At 38.8% G+C, this 19,183-nt stretch overlaps 1 protein-coding gene across 1 annotated transcript in view; it reads left to right on the forward strand.

Annotated features, from left to right (window-relative positions):
- Window positions 1–8,190: 8,190 nt before the first annotated feature.
- The window catches only part of ABCA4 (ATP binding cassette subfamily A member 4), a 70,598-nt gene continuing 59,605 nt past the window's right edge, over window positions 8,191–19,183 (forward strand). The window contains exons 1-5 of the mRNA XM_032191821.1: window positions 8,191–8,256; window positions 13,500–13,593; window positions 14,573–14,714; window positions 16,063–16,202; window positions 18,755–18,882. Coding sequence (XP_032047712.1) covers window positions 8,191–8,256; window positions 13,500–13,593; window positions 14,573–14,714; window positions 16,063–16,202; window positions 18,755–18,882 — 570 coding nt within the window. The remainder of the gene's footprint in view (window positions 8,257–13,499; window positions 13,594–14,572; window positions 14,715–16,062; window positions 16,203–18,754; window positions 18,883–19,183) is intronic.

A 19,183-nucleotide genomic window follows, 5' to 3' on the forward strand; every position in this document is an offset into this window, starting at 1 on the left:
TCTGTGCACTGATTTCTTTGTGGTCTTTTCAAGTGGCACAACTCAGTTCTCTTTTTGTCTCTTTTCTTTAATTCTTTCACTAGCTGCCATTTCCAAGAAATACCATTTGACCCCAACTGCATATTTTTGTCCTTCAGGTCATGCCTTATCTGATTCATAGAGGCTTCTGAAGCCCAGCAGGAAAAACATGAAAAACCTTCCACTTGGGTTTTCCACAGGAGTTTAGGATAACTGGATGCAAAAATTACCTTAACTCAGAAAATCCCATCCTGACTGTGTGCATCATAGTTTTCTCGATATGCACACAGTGTATCTGCTTGTCTATAAGGTATGTTTACACACACGCTCCTTTGGTTTGCCTCAGCAAAATTGTGTTAGCATTTAATTGTGTTAGTTTTCTAGTGACGCACTGTCTAGGAACAATCTAGTAAGAAGATTCCTTCTATGTAAGAAGGAACAACTCACCAGTTCAGAAATTGTCAGGATGCTGGAGAGCATTATTCTTGAAAATTAGAAGTGTTGGCCCATGAGCACACCCAGTACACAAGTGTGCATATGTTCCAAGCTATCTTTGCAGGTAGTTTTAACGTTCTAATAATTTTAGAGATTTTTTTTCTTGTGTTGCTGGAGGGTTTACTAGAGATGTTTTTATAATTTGCTGAACAAACAGCACTTAACCAGTTTTGACTTTGTAGTCAAAATCATTTTGACTTTGTAGTCAGAATTCAGGAATAAGTTAGGAAATAAGAAAACTAATAAAATACTGACAATGTTGAAACTATGGCACATGTAGGTGAAGTGATGTTAACATTTAATTAGGTCTTACAGTGTCCGTTATGACTCATTTGGGCCTTTGTTTTCTATAAATAGTGCAATCCCAGCCTTACTCTGGCAGAACACGTATACTGTATGAACAGGTATACTGCATTGCATTTATGTGTTCATGAATGTACAGCCCAGGGAACTTTATCACGCGTTTATTGTAGGCATAATACAAGGACTGTAATCAAATCTGTATTTCCACTTGCCGCTTTAGCCATGTTCTTTTTTGCTGCTGCTAGCAACAAACTACAGATTAGGAAATCCCTAAGTGATGGTGACAACTGTAGATAGAGCTACCAGAGAAACTGTGCACAGCGCGCTTTTTAAGCTGAACCATATTTTCTCCTCCCCTGTGAACTGGTAGGCCCCACATAAGCTTTCTGTGTTTACTTTTGAAGATCCCACTGTTTACAAAGCAAAGGTGGGTCACAGATAGAGCTGATGTAGTTGAACGTAGAAGAAACATAACACATCATTATCCTTGTGATGTAAAAATCTAATTAGGAGAGATTAGTTTAATCTGTTAGAGCTGTCTCTGCATACCATACAGGCAGCAAAAAAATAGCAATTTTCTTAAAATAACTTGAGCTCATCTCAAGGCTAAAATGTTTGTTTGCTGAATAAAAGAGTTAAATTGTCTGATTGCCTCAGACATAGTAGCAGTGCTTAAGTACAAGCTGCAGCCTAATAGCAGCCCTAGTTTCTCTGTTTTGCAAAGCCATTAGTCAGAGTGGACTTCCTTCTGCAGGTTCATAAAGCCCCTTATTTCTTTGTTAAGATTGCAGCAGGGCTGTGATATGAACACAGCCAAATGAAATTAGACCAAGGCCACGTTTAAAAGATGAGGTGGCCAAGTAATCCTTCCTGAAGAAGGCCTGCTTGAAGTCGTTGGTTTAGGCAACAAATCTGTGCAGCTGCTTGAATGTCCTGAGATAGTCGTGGTAAGGAAGCAGGGTGCTAAGTGCGGTGCTGTGCTGTCAGAGCTGTGGTGTGGTCTGATATAAACTTACAGATTATCAAATTCAGTGAAGCAGAGTTCTGTGGAGGATTCCCAAAGGTCTCCCAAGAGCCCTACAAGGGAGAAAGAAATGGGCAAATGCTGCCACAACTTTTTTCATTATTTTTTAAATAATGAAGGTTGGGGTAGTGATCAACTCCTACTTGGAACAACAGCCCCAGTGAGGCAGCGAAGGACGTTACAATAATGCTCATACAGAGCCCCTGCCTGACAGAAATGCTGGTGGGGGTCTTCGCTGCATTGTTGTCTATTGAAACCCTTAAAGATGAAAAATCATTTGTTTAAATTTGTTTAAAAACAAACCAACCCCTTAGCGTTCATTCAGTGCTTTTTTGCTTCTGTGTCTGACCTTTAACAGATACTAGTTGGGAATAATTTATCTTGGAGATGTGCACTGAGTCGTTTAATTCTAATATGTAACTGGATATAGTAAATATTAGTTGAAGGACAAAGCTTGCTGAAAAGTTCTCTGAATGCATCTCTGGAGGTGTGAACTAGAACACATTCAGCCAGGTTGTATTCTTATATACACAGCTTACTGTGTTCCTATGAGAGCTTGCAGCTTGCTGACATTTTAGAAGTTCTAGAAAACCTAACATTGAAGAAGTCTTGGTTGAGAAGAGCAGTCTTCTTTGTCCTATAGTGGTGTTATGAAATGGTTACTTCTATGTCTCACTCTCTCTCTCTTCCTGTGGAGTGATGATCCATGAAGAAATGTACTAAACTACCGTACCTGGCTACTTTTGCACACGCAGACACTAGAAGAACAAACTCCCCATGCTTTTCACAAGGGAAGTGTGGCAGGAACAGCAAAAACATTCATTTTGTCATAGTCATGTGTGAAAATGAACTGGGTAAAAAAAATATTTTTCTCCGGTTACTGCAGGTTTGATTTGTCTGCACAGCCCAGAAGAAATTCCCAGTCTCTAGAACATTGTCTCCTATAGAGAAAAATACTTGTGCCACCTTCATAAAACAAATGGAGCTTAGAGAAAGTGTTGAAATTCCTATGAACTAAGTGTTGAAGTAGTGGGAAAGGCTTGTGTCTTCTCTAAGACCATAGCAGCAGACATACAGTTGAAGAACTCTGCTTATAAAGTTACTAAGGGCAGTGCTTAGATTAAACAGTCTAAGAATTAATTAACACACTGCATTGTTCTTAACCTGGTAATGAAGTAGTCTGATATGTCAGTACCCCTGGAGCTCAGGGTCCTCAGCAGAAGCAGGAACATAGTGAAGGTATTGATTAAATTGATAAAATATAAATACAATACCTGAAGAAATACACAGTTAAGAGAATTTGTTGATAGCTTTTATTAATAAGGTATAATAGGTACAGTACAAACAGGGTAAGAGTACCCTTTGCTAACTGCTATTTACAGTCTGGAAAAAAAAGGAATGTTTTACTGAACCTCCAGGATTAAGTCAGGGAAGAGCTATTGTTCATTGTTGGCAGCCAGTCAAAATATGAAACCTACTCCACATGATGTGGATTTGTTTAACTCATTTTTAGGCCTCCCTGTTACCTAACATGAAGTAAAATACAGAGGCATCTGATTCAGTCTATTACTGTCTTCATTTACTATCAGCTGAGAAATAAATGCTTAACTTAATTTCTAATGGCTTTTTGTAGTTCCAGCTGTAACACTAGAATGTCAAGGTTTTAAAAGCTGTTGCTATATTTCCCTGTTGAAAGGCAAAAGCTAGAAAAAGAATGAAGAAAAAGCCCCTTTTTATGACTTTATTGTTTAAAGATATTTTTATGCCTTGCTTGTTTGCTTGTTTCTTTCTGATGTTGTCCTGAAGGTAGTAAGATAGGATTGAACTTTGAGAAATTAGTTTTTTAAATATAAAAGTTAACTTATTTCTACTGATTTAAAATCAGTATTTAGCTTTGTTACATTGTGTAGTAAAACTAGTAGTAATGATGGATGTAACTAATTGTTTCACTTGTCTTCTGTCAACAATACATATAATTTTTTTTCTGAATGTATGCAGCAAATCATTTTTCTATGTTATCATACTAACAGCTAGCAAAAAAGGAAGAAAGCACAGAAGAAGTGCCATTTTTTATTTTCCTATGGTTTGGGAATTCGTAATAGTCTTCCCACGCTTCAGCAGTATGCTGCTGATGGAACCAAGTTATTTTTGTTGACCCTTACACTCAGCCCCCGGAAGTGGAAATCAGTTCCTGCAAAAGGAAAATTAACAATCCAGAGATTTATGTATGCCATGGATATAAGTCACATCCTTTGAGCTTGTTATCTTTGGGCAGCAAATGCACGCCATTCTAAATATTAACAAACTTGATTGGCATTAGCTTCTTTTGTGAAAGCTGAATGAACAGTTCTGGCGTGTTTGTTTTGTTTTTTGTTGTAGTTTTCTGCTTTTAGGAGGGGGGTTAATATCTGTGTTAATAAGCTTAACTTTTTTGGTAACTGAATTTCTTGTAGTGCCTGTGCTGTTCCTAATCGCAGTTGCCTCAAACCCTGGCTGATCTTGTGATCTGGATGCTTCTGCCTTTAAGAACAAAGGTAGATCTACAGCATGACTAATCACTTCAGAAGTTCACGTACCTCCAGAGCCCATGTGGAGTTCTCGACGCATTGTTGCTAGGTACTATTTTTAGCATGGACCTTCTCTGTAGTTAAATTGCACTGTTTTGCTCTACTTAAATTCGTAGAGTTTGAATCTTGACGATACAGTTCTATGTTAATCTGTCGAGTAATGCCTAGATAGGGAAGGATATTTCGGGACTGAAAATGAGTTACTACTTATTTATTCTGTCCTGCTACAGAATCTGAGGTTTATCTCTCCACTGTCTCCTGATTGCACTATTTTAGTTCTTTTTTCCTACACTTCTGTTCCATGTTTACCTGTCTAATTTAGGTTTCTAAGCTGTATAAGGTTAAGACAATTACTCTTAACAGACTTAAGACAAAGACAACAGTCATAATTGTGAAAGTGTTCCATTTAGGAAAGCAAGCTTCTTTCCACTAGCTCCCAATTAAGGTTTAATAAACAAGGCAGCCTGGAGAAATGTAAATATGCGGTAAAATTAGAAATGTTTCTAAAATATGTCCGCAGAGCAAAATGGAATCTTTCTTCATGTTTTATATGTTGTCTGCACCTCAAGTATTAATGCTATAATTTAAATATCTTGGTTTAGGCTAAAAAGAAAAATGTTTTTATATTCTGATTTATTTAGCAGAATCTTAACCTTGGCAATCAGTCTAGTAATCGCTGTTTTCTTTCTTTCACTGATTCCTTTGCAATTTGTACATGTTAATTAGGTTGTCTATCATTAAGGAGTTACTTCTCTTATAAGGAATCTCTCTCCCGATGGCTCTCAACAGCCCTAACTAGCAAGGTTTAATGTAGAAGGACAATCTGGATAACCTTACTTATGTCCCTTTTTCTTCCCAAGGTTATTAGTTCTGTCTTCTTTACTACTTAAATGCCAAGTGTCAGAAAAGTAGCTAAATTTTCTAGGGCGAATGCTAACAGAATGTTATCTGGCAATCCTAACCCCATTCATGACCTTGCACTGCAATTTTTACTTGCTAACAACAATAGTAAAAGTTACAGGATGGTGCAGGTATGTCATACATTGTGAGCAATGTGGGAACATGAGCTGACAGACTCTGTACTACTAGGGAATCTCTCAGTGAGATAGAAACAACATATTGGATAGTTCAGTAATGAGCCAAGAGGAAGAAGAGGAGAGGCCAGAACACTGGCAGAGTACATATTTTATGGCCTTGGTATGAAGGCTTGAATTTCCTTTCACAGCTGTTGCAGAAAGATTGCAGAGTGCCCACCTGGGGTTTAGAGGAAGATGAAAGGAGCTAGAACAGAATTGGCCTTTTCCCATTTTTCCAGCTGTAGGATTCATTCTTCAGAACACCAACAGGTTAGAGAGTCCTGGGTTATGCAAGGGTGTCAGAAAGCCATCTGACTGCCCGTAGTCTGTGAAGAGAACGTCAGTGGAAACCCTTAAGGAGTTGCAGGCATGCCACACTAATGGCAACAGCAAGCTGATTGCTACTGGAGCTGCCTGCAACTAAATATATATATAAACTTGGCTTTCCAAGGGAGCCATCAGCCTGTTCAGCTGCAGAACCTGCTGTCAGTAGTGAAACTGCCAAAATCTTGTCTTGCCTTGAAGGTCAGCCAATTTTATTTTATTTTATTTTCCTGGGATCTAAACCCTTCCAACAGTTAATTGCTCAGAAGTGCGCTCGATTGGGTAAACATCTGAAGAACTAGATGTGCTTCTTTTGAATTACTGAGGAAAAGAGGGGAAAAAAGTGAATGATACTGTCTAAATTCTAGCCTTTTCTATCACCCATGTATACATAGGAATCAAATGGTCAATCTGAAACTTGATACAGATTTTCTTTCTCACTCTTCTGTATTCAGGTGTTTGGTCTCAAAGTAAGACTTCAATTTTGTTCCCTCTGTTAGGTGGTCAAAATAGGCCCCAAATCGCATCAGTGTGAAGCTGGATCTCCCAAAATAAAATTGTTGTCTGCTGCATGTCATTATGTCTGTTTAGGATCTTAATGCTCTCTGTACCATAAGGACTACTTTTCAACGCAGTAGCGTGGAATTGGTCAGAGTCACTCAAAGCAATGGGTTTATTTTGTTCCCTTTAGATTTTATCCTGTCAAGCTGGGAAGCTGTTGCAATCCAAAAGTGTATGTCTTCAAACCATCAAATGTTAATCCATTTACACTTTACAACAGCAATAGCTTTTTTTACCTGGTCTCATTTCCTGTGTTGTTCTAGAACTTGAGTTACTACAGTTGATGGACTAACACTGAAAATTACATGAAACTCTTAACCTACAAAATATGGGAAATGATGCAGGTTTTGTCATCATCAGCTTTGCATTGATTTTTTTCTGCAGAATTGATGTCTTGTTATTTGGTCCCCAGTAAGCAGCATAGACAATTCTAGCTAAGCTTGGTCTCAAATACTCTGTCCCCGTCTCTTCCGTGTTCAATGTGTCAGAAGAGATCTGCATGTCTTTTAGGAACATTTTTCCAGCAGGTGTCAGCCCCTCTAACCAATGCTGTCTTCCTGTGTCCTGTTGAGGTCTGAATTTGTTTTCAGATCTTAAAATGTGCACCTGAGAAGATTTTCTGAAATGGTCAAAGAGTTACGAACTTATTTTTGTGTCAACTAATGCTGTGTTGACAAGTTAGGACAACATATTCTTACATGCTATCCAAGTTTTGCCTCTTAAAACAAGATTTCCTCCACTTAATAGATTATCTACAAACAAAATTCTAGATGAACAGTGGCAAGAGAGACTCAACAAATCACCTAATCTGTGACCAGTTTTGCCTGTGCAATTCTTGTTAGAGATTTGGGTAATATCCAACAAACAGATCTACCTCATCATTCTCATAGTCAGAAAGTGCTTTCCAATATTTAACTTACATCTCCTTTCCACTGACTCTCAGTTACTAATCAATCATGAAGAAACTATTCTCTTATCCATAAGGCAGCTATAAAGTAGGAAGTGTATACAGGAACAAATTAAAATGTTTCCTTTATTTTTGAATAGGTCCCTGTATGTGGAAGGTATCTGTTTAGACTTATGTGTCCAATTCTCTTTTTCTTTTTGAGGGTAAAAATTCAAGTTGGTTAAAATGAGGCATGAATCTAGTAAGCAGAGCATACAGTGGCTTAAATTCTGTTGTATCCCCTGTAAAGTGTCCTACAAGGCGCTGAATTTAAAAACCTGTAAATCTGAGATCCCATTTTTTTGGTTTTGTTTTTTTCTTTTTTATTTTGTTTTAAATGGGAACAAAATTAATTTGCCTTTCCAAAACCCAGTGTGCTTATCAGTATACATTTATAGTGTCTAAATGGAAAGACTAATTCTGCCTGTAAGTATTTTTTATGTAAAGTAATTGGAAATCCATGTTTTCTTGTAAAACAAAAAAAATATATTTTAAAAACACTGATTTAATCTGATAAAGCGGTTAATTGTTGCATCATTTCATTACTTGAAAGTCCAATTTAATAGCTGGATTCAATGTTAGTGACATTTTTTCACTTGAAAGAAATGCTTTTCCTCTCTCTTTCTTTTTGCTGATAAAATGTGTGACAGGAAACAGCCTCAAAACAAAGGAAAGCCACATTTTTTCATGTGTGATAGTATATCAAGTGCAAAATTATATGGTGCAGACAATGACAGGAACCAATCTCCACAATAACATAATCTTAAAATAAGAACAGAAAACAGTTTTGTTGATCTCAGATCTGTTTAAACTGTCAGCTGAGAAATGTCAATGTATCCTTTGCCACAGGTTTGCTAGAACAGTTGGTGCAGAAGAATGAACTTCCTTAGGCAAATCAGACTTCTACTCTGGAAGAACTGGATTCTTCGGAAAAGACAAAAGGTAAAATATTAGTCTTTGGATTTCAGCTTTGGACCATGCAGTCCCCTGGATGAAATGACTGGTGATACATTTATCACAGAATCACAGAATTTCTAGGTTGGAAGAGACCTCAAGATCATCGAGTCCAACCTCTGACCTAACGCTAACAATCCCCACTAAACCATATCCCTAAGCTCTACATCTAAACGTCTTTTAAAGACTTCCAGGGGTGGTGACTCCACCACTTCCCTGGGCAGCCCGTTCCAATGTCTGACAACCCTTTTGGTAAAGAAGTTTTTCCTAACATCCAACCTAAAACTCCCCTGGCGCAACTTAAGCCCATTCCCCCTCGTCCTGTCACCAGGCACGTGGGAGAACAGGCCAACCCCCACCTCGCTACAGCCTCCTTTAAGGTATCTGTAAAGAGCAATAAGGTCACCCCTGAGCCTCCTTTTCTCCAGGCTGAACAAGCCCAGCTCCCTCAGCTGCTCCTCGTAGGACTTGTTCTCCAGGCCCCTCACCAGCTTCGTCGCCCTTCTCTGGACCTGCTCAAGCACCTCGATGTCCTTCTTGTAGCGAGGGGCCCAAAACTGAACACAGTACTCGAGGTGCGGCCTCACCAGAGCCGAGTACAGGGGGACGATCACTTCCCTAGTCCTGCTGGCCACACTGTTCCTGATACAAGCCAGGATGCCGTTGGCCTTCTTGGCCACCTGAGCACACTGCTGGCTCATATTCAGCCGACTATCCACCATCACTCCCAGGTCCTTCTCTGCCTGGCAGCTCTCCAACCACTCATCTCCCAGCCTGTAGCTCTGCTTGGGGTTATTGCGCCCCAGGTGCAGGACCTGGCACTTGACCTTGTTGAACTTCATGCAGTTGACCTCAGCCCATTGGTGCCGCCTATCCAGATCCTCCTGCAAAGCCTTCCTACCCTCCAGCAGATCGACACACACACCTAACTTGGTGTCATCTGCAAACTTACTGAGGGTGCACTCGATGCCCTCGTCCAGATCATCGATGAAGATATTAAAGAGGACCGGCCCCAGCACCGAGCCCTGGGGGACGCCACTAGTGACTGGCCTCCAACTGGACTTGGCTCCATTCACCACGACTCTTTGGGCCCAGCTATCCAGCCAGTTTCTAACCCAACGAAGCGTGCGCCAGTCCAAGCCAAGAGCAGCCAGGTTCTTGAGGAGAATGCTGTGGGAGACGGTGTCAAAAGCCTTGCTGAAGTCAAGGTAGACCACATCCACAGCCTTTCCCTCGTCCACCCAGCGTGTCACTTTGTCATAGACGTAGATCAGGTTCATCAAGCAGGACCTGCCTTTCATAAACCCATGCTGACTGGGCCTGATCGCCTGCTTGCCCTGCAAATGCTGCGTGATGACTCTCAAGAGGATCTGCTCCATGAGCTTCCCTGGCACTGGGGTTAAACTGACAGGCCTGTAGTTTCCCGGGTCAGCCCTCTGGCTCTTCTTGTAGATGGGCGTCACGTTTGCTAGCCGCCAGTCAACTGGGACCTCCCCCGATAGCCATTTTTATCAGCATATAAAAATCACAAATTCCTGACAGAATCAAATGAGACTGGGATATTGTCTTGTGCAGTTTGCAAAGATGTTTCTTGCAGACAGTGTTGCATTGTTTTCTTTGTTTATTTTACAAATACTACAGCATACAAGGAAAAGAGGTGTGGGCAGTAATATTTTGTTACATTCATAGAAGAAGATCTGTTGTCAGGAAAATGTGGGCTTAGGGAAATTTGATTCCTAATTTTAGATTTACTTCTTACACCCAACTGCTTTTAGAAGTGAATCCAATTAGGGGCCTGAAGCTCAATTAATTTTTTTTTCTTTATGTGCTTGAATATCATGATAAAAAAGGTGGAAGTCAGAGAAGTATTTTAAATCCTTTCAATCCTTCTAGATCTTGTGACACTTAGTCATGGATTAGAGCAGATTTATCTATTAGTTTTTACCGTATTTCACCTTTTTTTTCTTCTTTTTTTTTTTTCTTGGTCAAAACCCTAAGACAGGGTCATGGTTATATGATGTACTGAGACTCCTTCTGTCAAGCTGTTTTTCATGGAAAGTTCCCTTTGAGCTCATATAGAGAAAGACCAACCATTTCAAACTAAAAATAATAAGGAACTACAGTCAGGTGGCTGTGAAGCTGTAACAGTCATGCAGATGATTTTGTCTTGATAACAGACATCAACAGGATCAAACAGAATCAGGATAAGTTGAAATGCTTGCCTATGCTGTCGTGATTTTTTCTGTGCTATCATTGTTTGAAAGTTGTAATAAATGTATCCAGAGTTGCTTGGAACCAGAGTTGCTTTGACTAGAATTTGGTCAAAACCAGATGGAAGGTATCTCCAACGTTTCCAGTTATTTTGCTGACGGAGCTGAGACAGAGCCCACTTTTGTGTCCATGCTAATGTGTTTGCTTGGTTTTGGCTAATAGAAAATAACAAAAGGTATATTGTGTAAAAATGCACCAGCTGTCTTGTCCTCTTCCATAACTCCTGGAGATCTTAGTTATTATGAATGACTCAAGCTAAAAATTCCAAGATCAAAGAATTACGTGATTTTTCCATAGACAAATTGAATGTCCATTGTTTCGTAGCTTCTCTGCAGACTTTATCCCACAGTTTGCATTGCCAGCAAGAGCTGATGCATGCAACATTGTCAAGTCGTGATTTAATACAGTATGAAATTAACTGATCCACACCTAAATTACACCACATATAAGGACCCCATTACAAAGCTAGCCTGCATTTACTGATTACCAAGGAGCTGTAATAGTTTGGTTCTCAAGTTCAGGGAATAAAAAGAAAGGAAGGAGAGAGAGAGAGAGAGAGAGAGAGGAAGGAAAGAAGGAAGGAAGGAAACGTAAGTAAGTCCATCTTGGAATGTATAATATGTATACTGAGAGAATTGAAAGCCTTTTTAAAAACTTTTTAGCAAATAGATCCATGTCTTCAGTATTTTCAGTGTATGAAATACTGTTGATTTAAGCAAGTATTTCCAGATATTTCACCCAAAGTTCTTGCTTGGGTTTTAGGAATTCCTTTTTTTTTCTTTTTAATATTTTTCTTTTAGAAGTTTCAAAAGTGCTAGCCTCGGGGTTTCCTGGTGTTGCCAAAGAATGCCTTTTTGTGGTGATCATTCCTAGCTTTTAAGCACAGTGATTTAATCCACATCAGAGAAATATTTTCTCTACTCTGAAGGGTAAAACAAATCTTAAAACTGAGCCAGTAAAAATAATGTTATTTTTAAGTACATAAATCTACCTGCTTATTTGTTCACACAGAGAAACAAGGTAACCAAAACAAAAATCCCTAATGTCAAAAGCAGATATAAAATGTTTGGGGAAAATCAGCTTGGTTTTTGGTAACTATCGTGCTGTACCACAAATGGAGGCATATCCAATCTTTTACATAAGTTCATTATTTACTCTAATTCACAAGAGGAAAGGCTTCCTTACAGTTAACAGATGATCCACAGCCAATGTAGACTTGTCAGATTTATATGGTCTTATCACTGATCTTGGTCCATTACAAGTCCATGTGGATATTACATTCCTCTGTGTGCATTGCTGGAATTTTTGGCTCTTTATCTTATGGTTCTGTGGTTTTATGGGCTGCTCTCTGATCCTTCCTAGTATGTTCTGAGATACCGGTATATTCTCAGGAAAAGGCCTGCAGGAAAATACAGAGGGCTAACAGCATTTGGTCAGTCCTCATTGTACAACACACTGAATGAAAGCTTCACTTGTACTTTAGCCTTCAATCCCATCCAAACTAGTTAGATAAGAGAGAAAGTAATGCTGAATTCAACCTGAGGATTTTTTATTTCCTGGGAATGGAGGAAGAGCCAACACCTGAGCAATAACCCAGGTTAACTGCAGCAAAAATGACAACTCAAGAGTCTTCCCCAGTTCTTACCCCTTAGAGTTCATTTACACATAATGCTTACCCCAAACATCTTATTAAATTGTTGGCGGTGGGTGTTAGTGTAGACACACCAGCTGCTGAGAAGGACCTGTAACACTGTATGCTCAGCTATGGAGGAGAAGAACTGTACAGTGGGAGGTTTCCTACTCCAAAAATGTTGTCATCTGCACTTTGCTTCTAGCAAGATTTTGTCTGGCTTTAAAAATGAGACGTGCATAACTTCTTAGGTGATTTATTTATTTATTTATTTATTTTAACAAACCAACCTTGTAACAAAGTGTGAAATAGGAAACAGTTGCCTGTTGAAAAGCTTTGTATCCTTTTGCCATAATCTTAAACTGTGTTTAATTAAAGCCAGTAAACAGAATGACAGTGGAAAAAGTAGGGCAGCTCCAAAAACCTGTTCTTAATTATTCTGTGGAGTATCTTTTACCCTGCATGGCTCAATCTGAAGAAAAAGGGGGGAAAAAATTACATTCACATGTGGCGCGCAGTGTCTTTGGCTCTGCTGCTGTACACATTACTGTTACATGTTTGGTGCCTGATGTGGGAGGCAGGAGTAAAAGAAAGGAGGCAGGGAGAGCTTTCCTGTGCATGTAGTACAACCCAGGCAGTGGAAAGAGTCTGTCCTGGCTCTTGTAGGGAGGAGGAAAAAAGCGCCACGTGGCTGGGCACGCACACACACACAAAAAAAAAAAAAAAAAAAAAAAAAAAAAAAAAAAAAAAAAAAAAAAGCTGGTCCTCAGAGCCCAAAGCCTGTGTCACAAGATCAAAGAACTGTAGTTTCAAACCTCTGCCAAAACACACAGAGGCAGTAAAACTGAAACATGAGAGTGGAGGAAAGACTGAAAAAACAGGCAGGATGTTTCTCTGTGGTAAAGTAGTGCCCTTAATTTTCTGTCACAGCTAGCAGCTGATGTCTGTACTAAGTGTATTAAAAGACCTGGGCAATAAAGCAGCCTTGGATGGAGCCTTGCATGTTATTCAGTAAGAGGTTTGATCTTAATGTATACATTTTTACCTGTGTTAGAAAATTAATGATGTTGAAATGAGTGGTGACAAAAAGAGGCAAAAGTAAATATAAAAGAATGTAGGTTTATGATAAAGGCTTTACCTTCAGGTACGTATGTTACACTTTAGCCTGCTAATGAGTCCAGCGTTGCAAAAGTGTGGATAAAATCCCTCTGTTTCTCTATTGCATCTAATCCTGTTTTTCTGTATTGTTACAGTGTCATCCACTTTGTGTAAGAACTTAATTTATCTTTAACATTTGGTTTGAATGGATTTTTGCTTTTTGTTTTTCCAGCTTCGTCTTCTGGTGGAGCTTGTGTGGCCTCTGTCATTATTTCTTGCCCTTGTGTGGCTGAGGAAGGCTAATCCATTATATCGCCAACATGAATGTAAGAACATTTGACAAGTTTAATGCTCTGACCTGTGTTAGATAATGCCTAGAAGGTCTCAGACAGAGATACTGGTCTTGGATGCCAAGTATTTTCTAATGGCAAAAGGACAGACTTTGCTGTGAGTAGTTTAGTTATTTGTAGCCATATATTATAAAACTTACCAACAAGGGGGAAAAAACCTCTAGTTTTCCTGTGAGCTATTTTGTGGTTGGACTTACTTGATGTCTCAAGGCTCTGTCAAATTGTAGATTTCTGTAATTCTGTTGTTGATGAATTGTCTCACTACTGAATATAAATAAATAAATAAATAGGCTAGGTCAGAACTAAATTCCAGTAGAAAATAGTCATATTGTTTTTATCAGTTCCTTTAGAAGATATAATGTGTGAACACTTAAGAGTTTTCCAGTGGAAGTGTACACCTTAGTGAAGCAAATATGAATTTTACACAGTAGGCTTCTTTTCTTAGTAGGTAGTAACCAACTGACTGTCTTTATGCAAACCAGAGACCTTAAACCAGAGTTATACTGAAAGGCTGTAATGCTGATTATTGCTCCTCTTGTAATACTGATTCTTTCTGTATTTATTACTGTTTGTACATACTGTAGCATGATAATCATCCTAGTTGCTTAGTGTTCAGGCTAGATAATTACTTGACTCTAGAGATACCAGGTTTTGCTTATTTAGCTTGGACTGTTTATGAATGTTGCCTGAAAAAGAAAAAAAAAAATCAGAAAGTAGAATTTTTGAAAGTATTCAGAATTCTAGTATTCCATTTCTGTTGAGGAAAAAAAAAAAAAAAATCTGCTCTGCCACTTGTCTCATTGGAAACAGAATTAGTCCAGTGCTAATTACTTTCAAAAATCCTATACAAACTACTCATTGTTTAGTAAAAAAGCTCAGAATGCTATTCAGTTTCACACAAGCTGCATTAGAAAAGGCACCTAATCATTCATATTCTTTTGTTTCCCAACTCCAGGTCACTTCCCAAACAAGGCCATGCCATCTGCAGGAACACTGCCGTGGTTACATGGCATCTTCTGTAACATGAACAACCCTTGTTTCCGCAGCCCAACCCCTGGAGAGAGTCCAGGTGTTGTGTCCAACTACAACAACTCCATGTAAGCAGAGCTCTGTGTGCAAGACAGGGTTGCAGTAGTACAGACCCGCTAGGCAACTGCTGTTAGCTTGCCCTGGGCACCTGTTGAACGTGTTGTCACCTGCTGAGTGTTATAAGGAGAAAGGGTGAAGCATCTTCAGCCTGCTCAGATTGGTCCCTCAGTATACTGGAGAGAGTTTATAGAATAGATCTGTGATGTAAGCAAAAAGGGAAAGGTGAGGATTTAAGAAGATTTAAAAGAAGATTTAAGAAGATTTAAATCCATAGCTTGGAGTTAATTTAGCATTTCAACTTTGTTCCTAGTGAACAGGGTTTAGAATAGTCACCTGGGCTTCTTTGTGGGTACAGTCATGCAGTGAAGCTGAAGGGTTCCATTTTGTGTACACTCTGGCTTTTCTAGGTTGCTGATTACAGAACGAACTGTCCCTTTGTGAGTCAGAGTAAATTCAGTGCACTACAGAGGAAGCAAATACATTGTGTTTTCTGAAAGAATTTTGTCCTTCCTGTTTGCTGTTTCCTGTAAACTAAAATAAGTCATGTGGGCAGAGATTTACCTTTCCATGTATGGAAAAACATAACCATTAAAGAAATACTGTGCTTCTTAACAGGTATTTATTCAAATTCTATCTCAGTTTTACTGCAGAAGGAAAAGCCTATGATATTTCAATTCCTAGATGTGCTTGGCCTCCCATGCTGCTAATAAGATCTGTTCTTCATATTTGTTTATAAACACAGGACCTGACTGAATACTTATTTGAAATGTGTGTCCAAACCCAAGAACTGTGGGTGAACAGCTTCCTGTGGTGAAGTCAGGCACTGTTGTTTTCAACCCCTAATAGAAATATTTTCTGAAAGTACTTAAAAATCACTGTTACATTGGAGGGGACTGAGATGGGAGAGGGGGGAGGATTCTGTACGTTTCCATGTCATTTATCCAGCTGATCAGGGCTGCTTGTGCTCTGAATGCCCCAACCAAATGCCAAAGCAGATCCTGGGCCATAACTGGAGCAGGTTTTCAGTACAACTGTGACATAGGTGTTGTTTGGGGAAGGTCCTTTCCCCACAGCAAGATCATCATGGCTTATTAGAGACCAACCTTCTGCCACACCAGTAGCCCTCTGAAACCTTCTGTGGACTCCAAAATCTGAATCCCACACCACCTGAAACTACTTTGTTACCACCACAAAACTGGACTTTGAGTTTCAAGGCTAAGGACAAAATAACTTTTTTCCTCATCCATAGCACAGAGAAAGTCAATCTTGCTTTTTTCTTTTTCTTTTTTTTCTTTATGTGAAAGGTTCTTAAGAGTCATCAGTCTTAAGTTATTATTGATTCACTACTTCTTTCAGCCTTGCAAGAGTATATAAAGATGCTCAAGAGCTCTTACTGGAAGCCCCTGAAATCCGTGACCTTGGCAGAGTCTGGGAAGAACTGATCATTATGACTCAGTTTATGGAAACAATGAGAACTAATCCTGAAAGAATCGCAGGTAATTGTTTTCTCTATATCCTTTAGACTATTGAATTTTTCCTTCTGAAAACTGACTATTAGTTAACGATGCAGAGACTAACAACATAACGTATTTCACACCTGGCTGTTACTCTGCTTATTGTTAGAGAGGGTAAACTAAAATTAATTAACAGAAGGTGCAACAGACACCTTTCATTTGAGAGATGAGAGAGGCATTCAGTTTCATTCTGCAAACAGGTTCCTTAAATAACAGTAGACAAAAACTCAAGCCACAAGAAACAAAGAGACATCACCACCCAAAGTGAAACATGTGGATGAAGAGATTTCATTAATTGTTACTACAGTAGAGGCAATAGCACTAAGAAAGCATCACTGAAAGATGCAGAGGAATGAAAAGCTGGGAACATGCCTGAATAAATATGAAGGGCATAACCCAGAGAAGAGCTTAGAGAGATTTTTATTTCAAGTATTCGCTGAAATAGGTTTGGAACAGTGAGGAAAGAAACACTTTGTTCTTGTTTTGATTACGTGTTTAGAGAGATTAGGTATTGCAAACTTATATAATTTGCAATTCTGTTTGCTTATAAACTCCATTAATTTTTATGCAAAGTCATGTGCCAAACTCAAAATGCTATCCTTGGAAAATATAGGAAATGGACCAATAATCATTTTCTTAATTTAATATTTGGGCTTTAAATAGATAATTTGAAAAGATACTCCTAAAACTAATGGCACAAAAATGCAATGGCTTTCAGAATTGATCTGTCCCATTCTCAAATCCTTTGCCACAGGAATAATATTCTTATTAAAATAAAATATTGCCACCTAGCATATATTTTAATAAGATGTGTGTAAACCATCAGATACACATGCTCCACTATCCCATCAGAGGTTTCTAAGTAGAAGTAAGAAAGGGTGTTTCACTATAAATAACAGTGGGAAGATCAAAATGCAAACAACAAAAATCTGAGTATAATCTGAGATGTGTTTTTTACACAGCTGTAGAAAACAAACACTCCTGTATAGGGGAGAGGAAAAGCATAAAGTGCAGTGGGTTTGTAGTATATTGCTCAGGGACAACACCCCATGGTTTGCATCCTGTATCAACTTTACTTACCAGCTGGGAAATAGAACACATTGCTCCCAACTCCTGTGAAATATAATGCTAATGCTATTTCAGAATCTGTTATTTTGTAATATGTTTTATTAAAAAATAAAAGAGTTTTGGAATCTCCTGTTTGCATAAAGCAAAGTTACAAAATCAGTCCTGCTAAAGTCAGCTAAAGTAATGAAATGTGAATTACCACTTTTATCTATACAGAAAAGGGTACTGTTGAATTAACTACATGTATATAAGGTCTGTGTGTGGTGTAACTTACTACTATTGCCTGTAAGAAAACAACCTTAACAGAATACTAGGGCTGCAAAGCTGAGCAATGAAAACTACCAAATGCTAGAATTAAAGCTGCTCCTCCTCCTGATTTCTTAAACCAGATTCACCTCTTGAGTCCTCCTTCCTTGTCCCACTCCCCCCTTGCATTTGACAATATGTGTTCTTGTAACGTGCTTCCTCCTCCACTGTGCCTGGGTTCCAGGAAGGGCATCAGTGAAAATACAAGCACAGTGAAAATACAACAGGCACCTATAATTGTTTCAGTGTCTGCTGCTGAAATAAATACATGGAGGAGCAATTGCAGAAGTTCTGCTCAGCACCTGCAGCCCAGGGCAGAGTTAGCTTAATGCAGAGTGAGATTGTAAAAGTTAGTTGTTGGACTCTAATGAGATTCTGCATAACTTGCATGAACAGAAACAGTCAGCTGCAAATTAGTGCATGTTTATGTGGAGATGTCCAAAGCTGCATTCCCCGTGTCAATGTGATATATGTTGCTCCTATCAGTTTCAAATTCCTGTTCTAAAGGCTGCAAGAGCTACTGCTTTTCAAACATTCTTTGCATAAGTCTGGGAGTGCTTGGTGAACTACCTTTAATTAAGGCCGTAGTATTTAACAGACAGGAGTCATTTCACTTTCCAAGCTTTCACGTGGACCATGCTGAGGCAAAATTCATACTGATACACTAAATGCAAAAACTATAGAATCAGGTTAAATAGCTAAAGGTTATCAACAGCAAGCAATAAATTAGTGTAAGTGTAAAGGGTTGGCCAAAGTTATTCACACAAGATACAGCAGAAGGGACCCTCGTTCTAACAACAGTAGCATACTTCAATCCAAACATTTAAAATAAATCATTACCTCAGGAAAAAAAAAAAATGCAGACACTTTCAAATGCCATCAGGGATGTTTTGAATATTCTCATTGCTCAAGTCCTACTCAGAAGGATCTTTGAGAGATCAGATATACAGAGTCAGAACAGCCGTCATTTTCTCATAATCATTCCCCAGCAAAAGATTAAAATCACGTTGAATTTCAAAAATAGTTTTGGACCCCATTAGTCACTACTAAGCACATGAGTCAAAGCACATAGATTTGCTGGTTTAAGCCAGTGTTTGAGATGTTCCTTACCTTCCTTGGTCTAGAATTTCACTGATTCCCATACTCCTTTCTTCATCCAGGAAGAGGAATACGAATTCTAGATATTTTGAAAGATGGGGAGACTCTCACTTCATTCTTGCTGGAAGATGCTGGTCTCCCAGATGTTGTTGTTTTCCAGCTTATTAATGCTCAAGTACGCCCTGAACAGGTGGGTAGAGTGAAAAAACTGCCAAGCGTTTACCTGTGTGGAACACAATCCCTTGAGTTGTATATGCAAAGTAGCTTCAGTGGGGACCTTGTGCCCAGAATTTCTGTTGCCTTACAGGTTACGTGCATTATATCCACCTTTATGTTTTTGAATCTGGAAGAAGAGGTGTTTGTTTTGTCTTAAAATAATAATTAATAATAATGTTTTGAATATGTATTAAATAGAGATGTTTTTTTGACGCTGTTGTTGCAACTGAACTACAAAACAAACATCAAGAAATTATACTGCCAGGCAATGCATC

This window comes from Aythya fuligula, chromosome 8 (assembly GCF_009819795.1).
Source record: "Aythya fuligula isolate bAytFul2 chromosome 8, bAytFul2.pri, whole genome shotgun sequence".
Lineage (NCBI taxonomy): Eukaryota > Metazoa > Chordata > Aves > Anseriformes > Anatidae > Aythya > Aythya fuligula.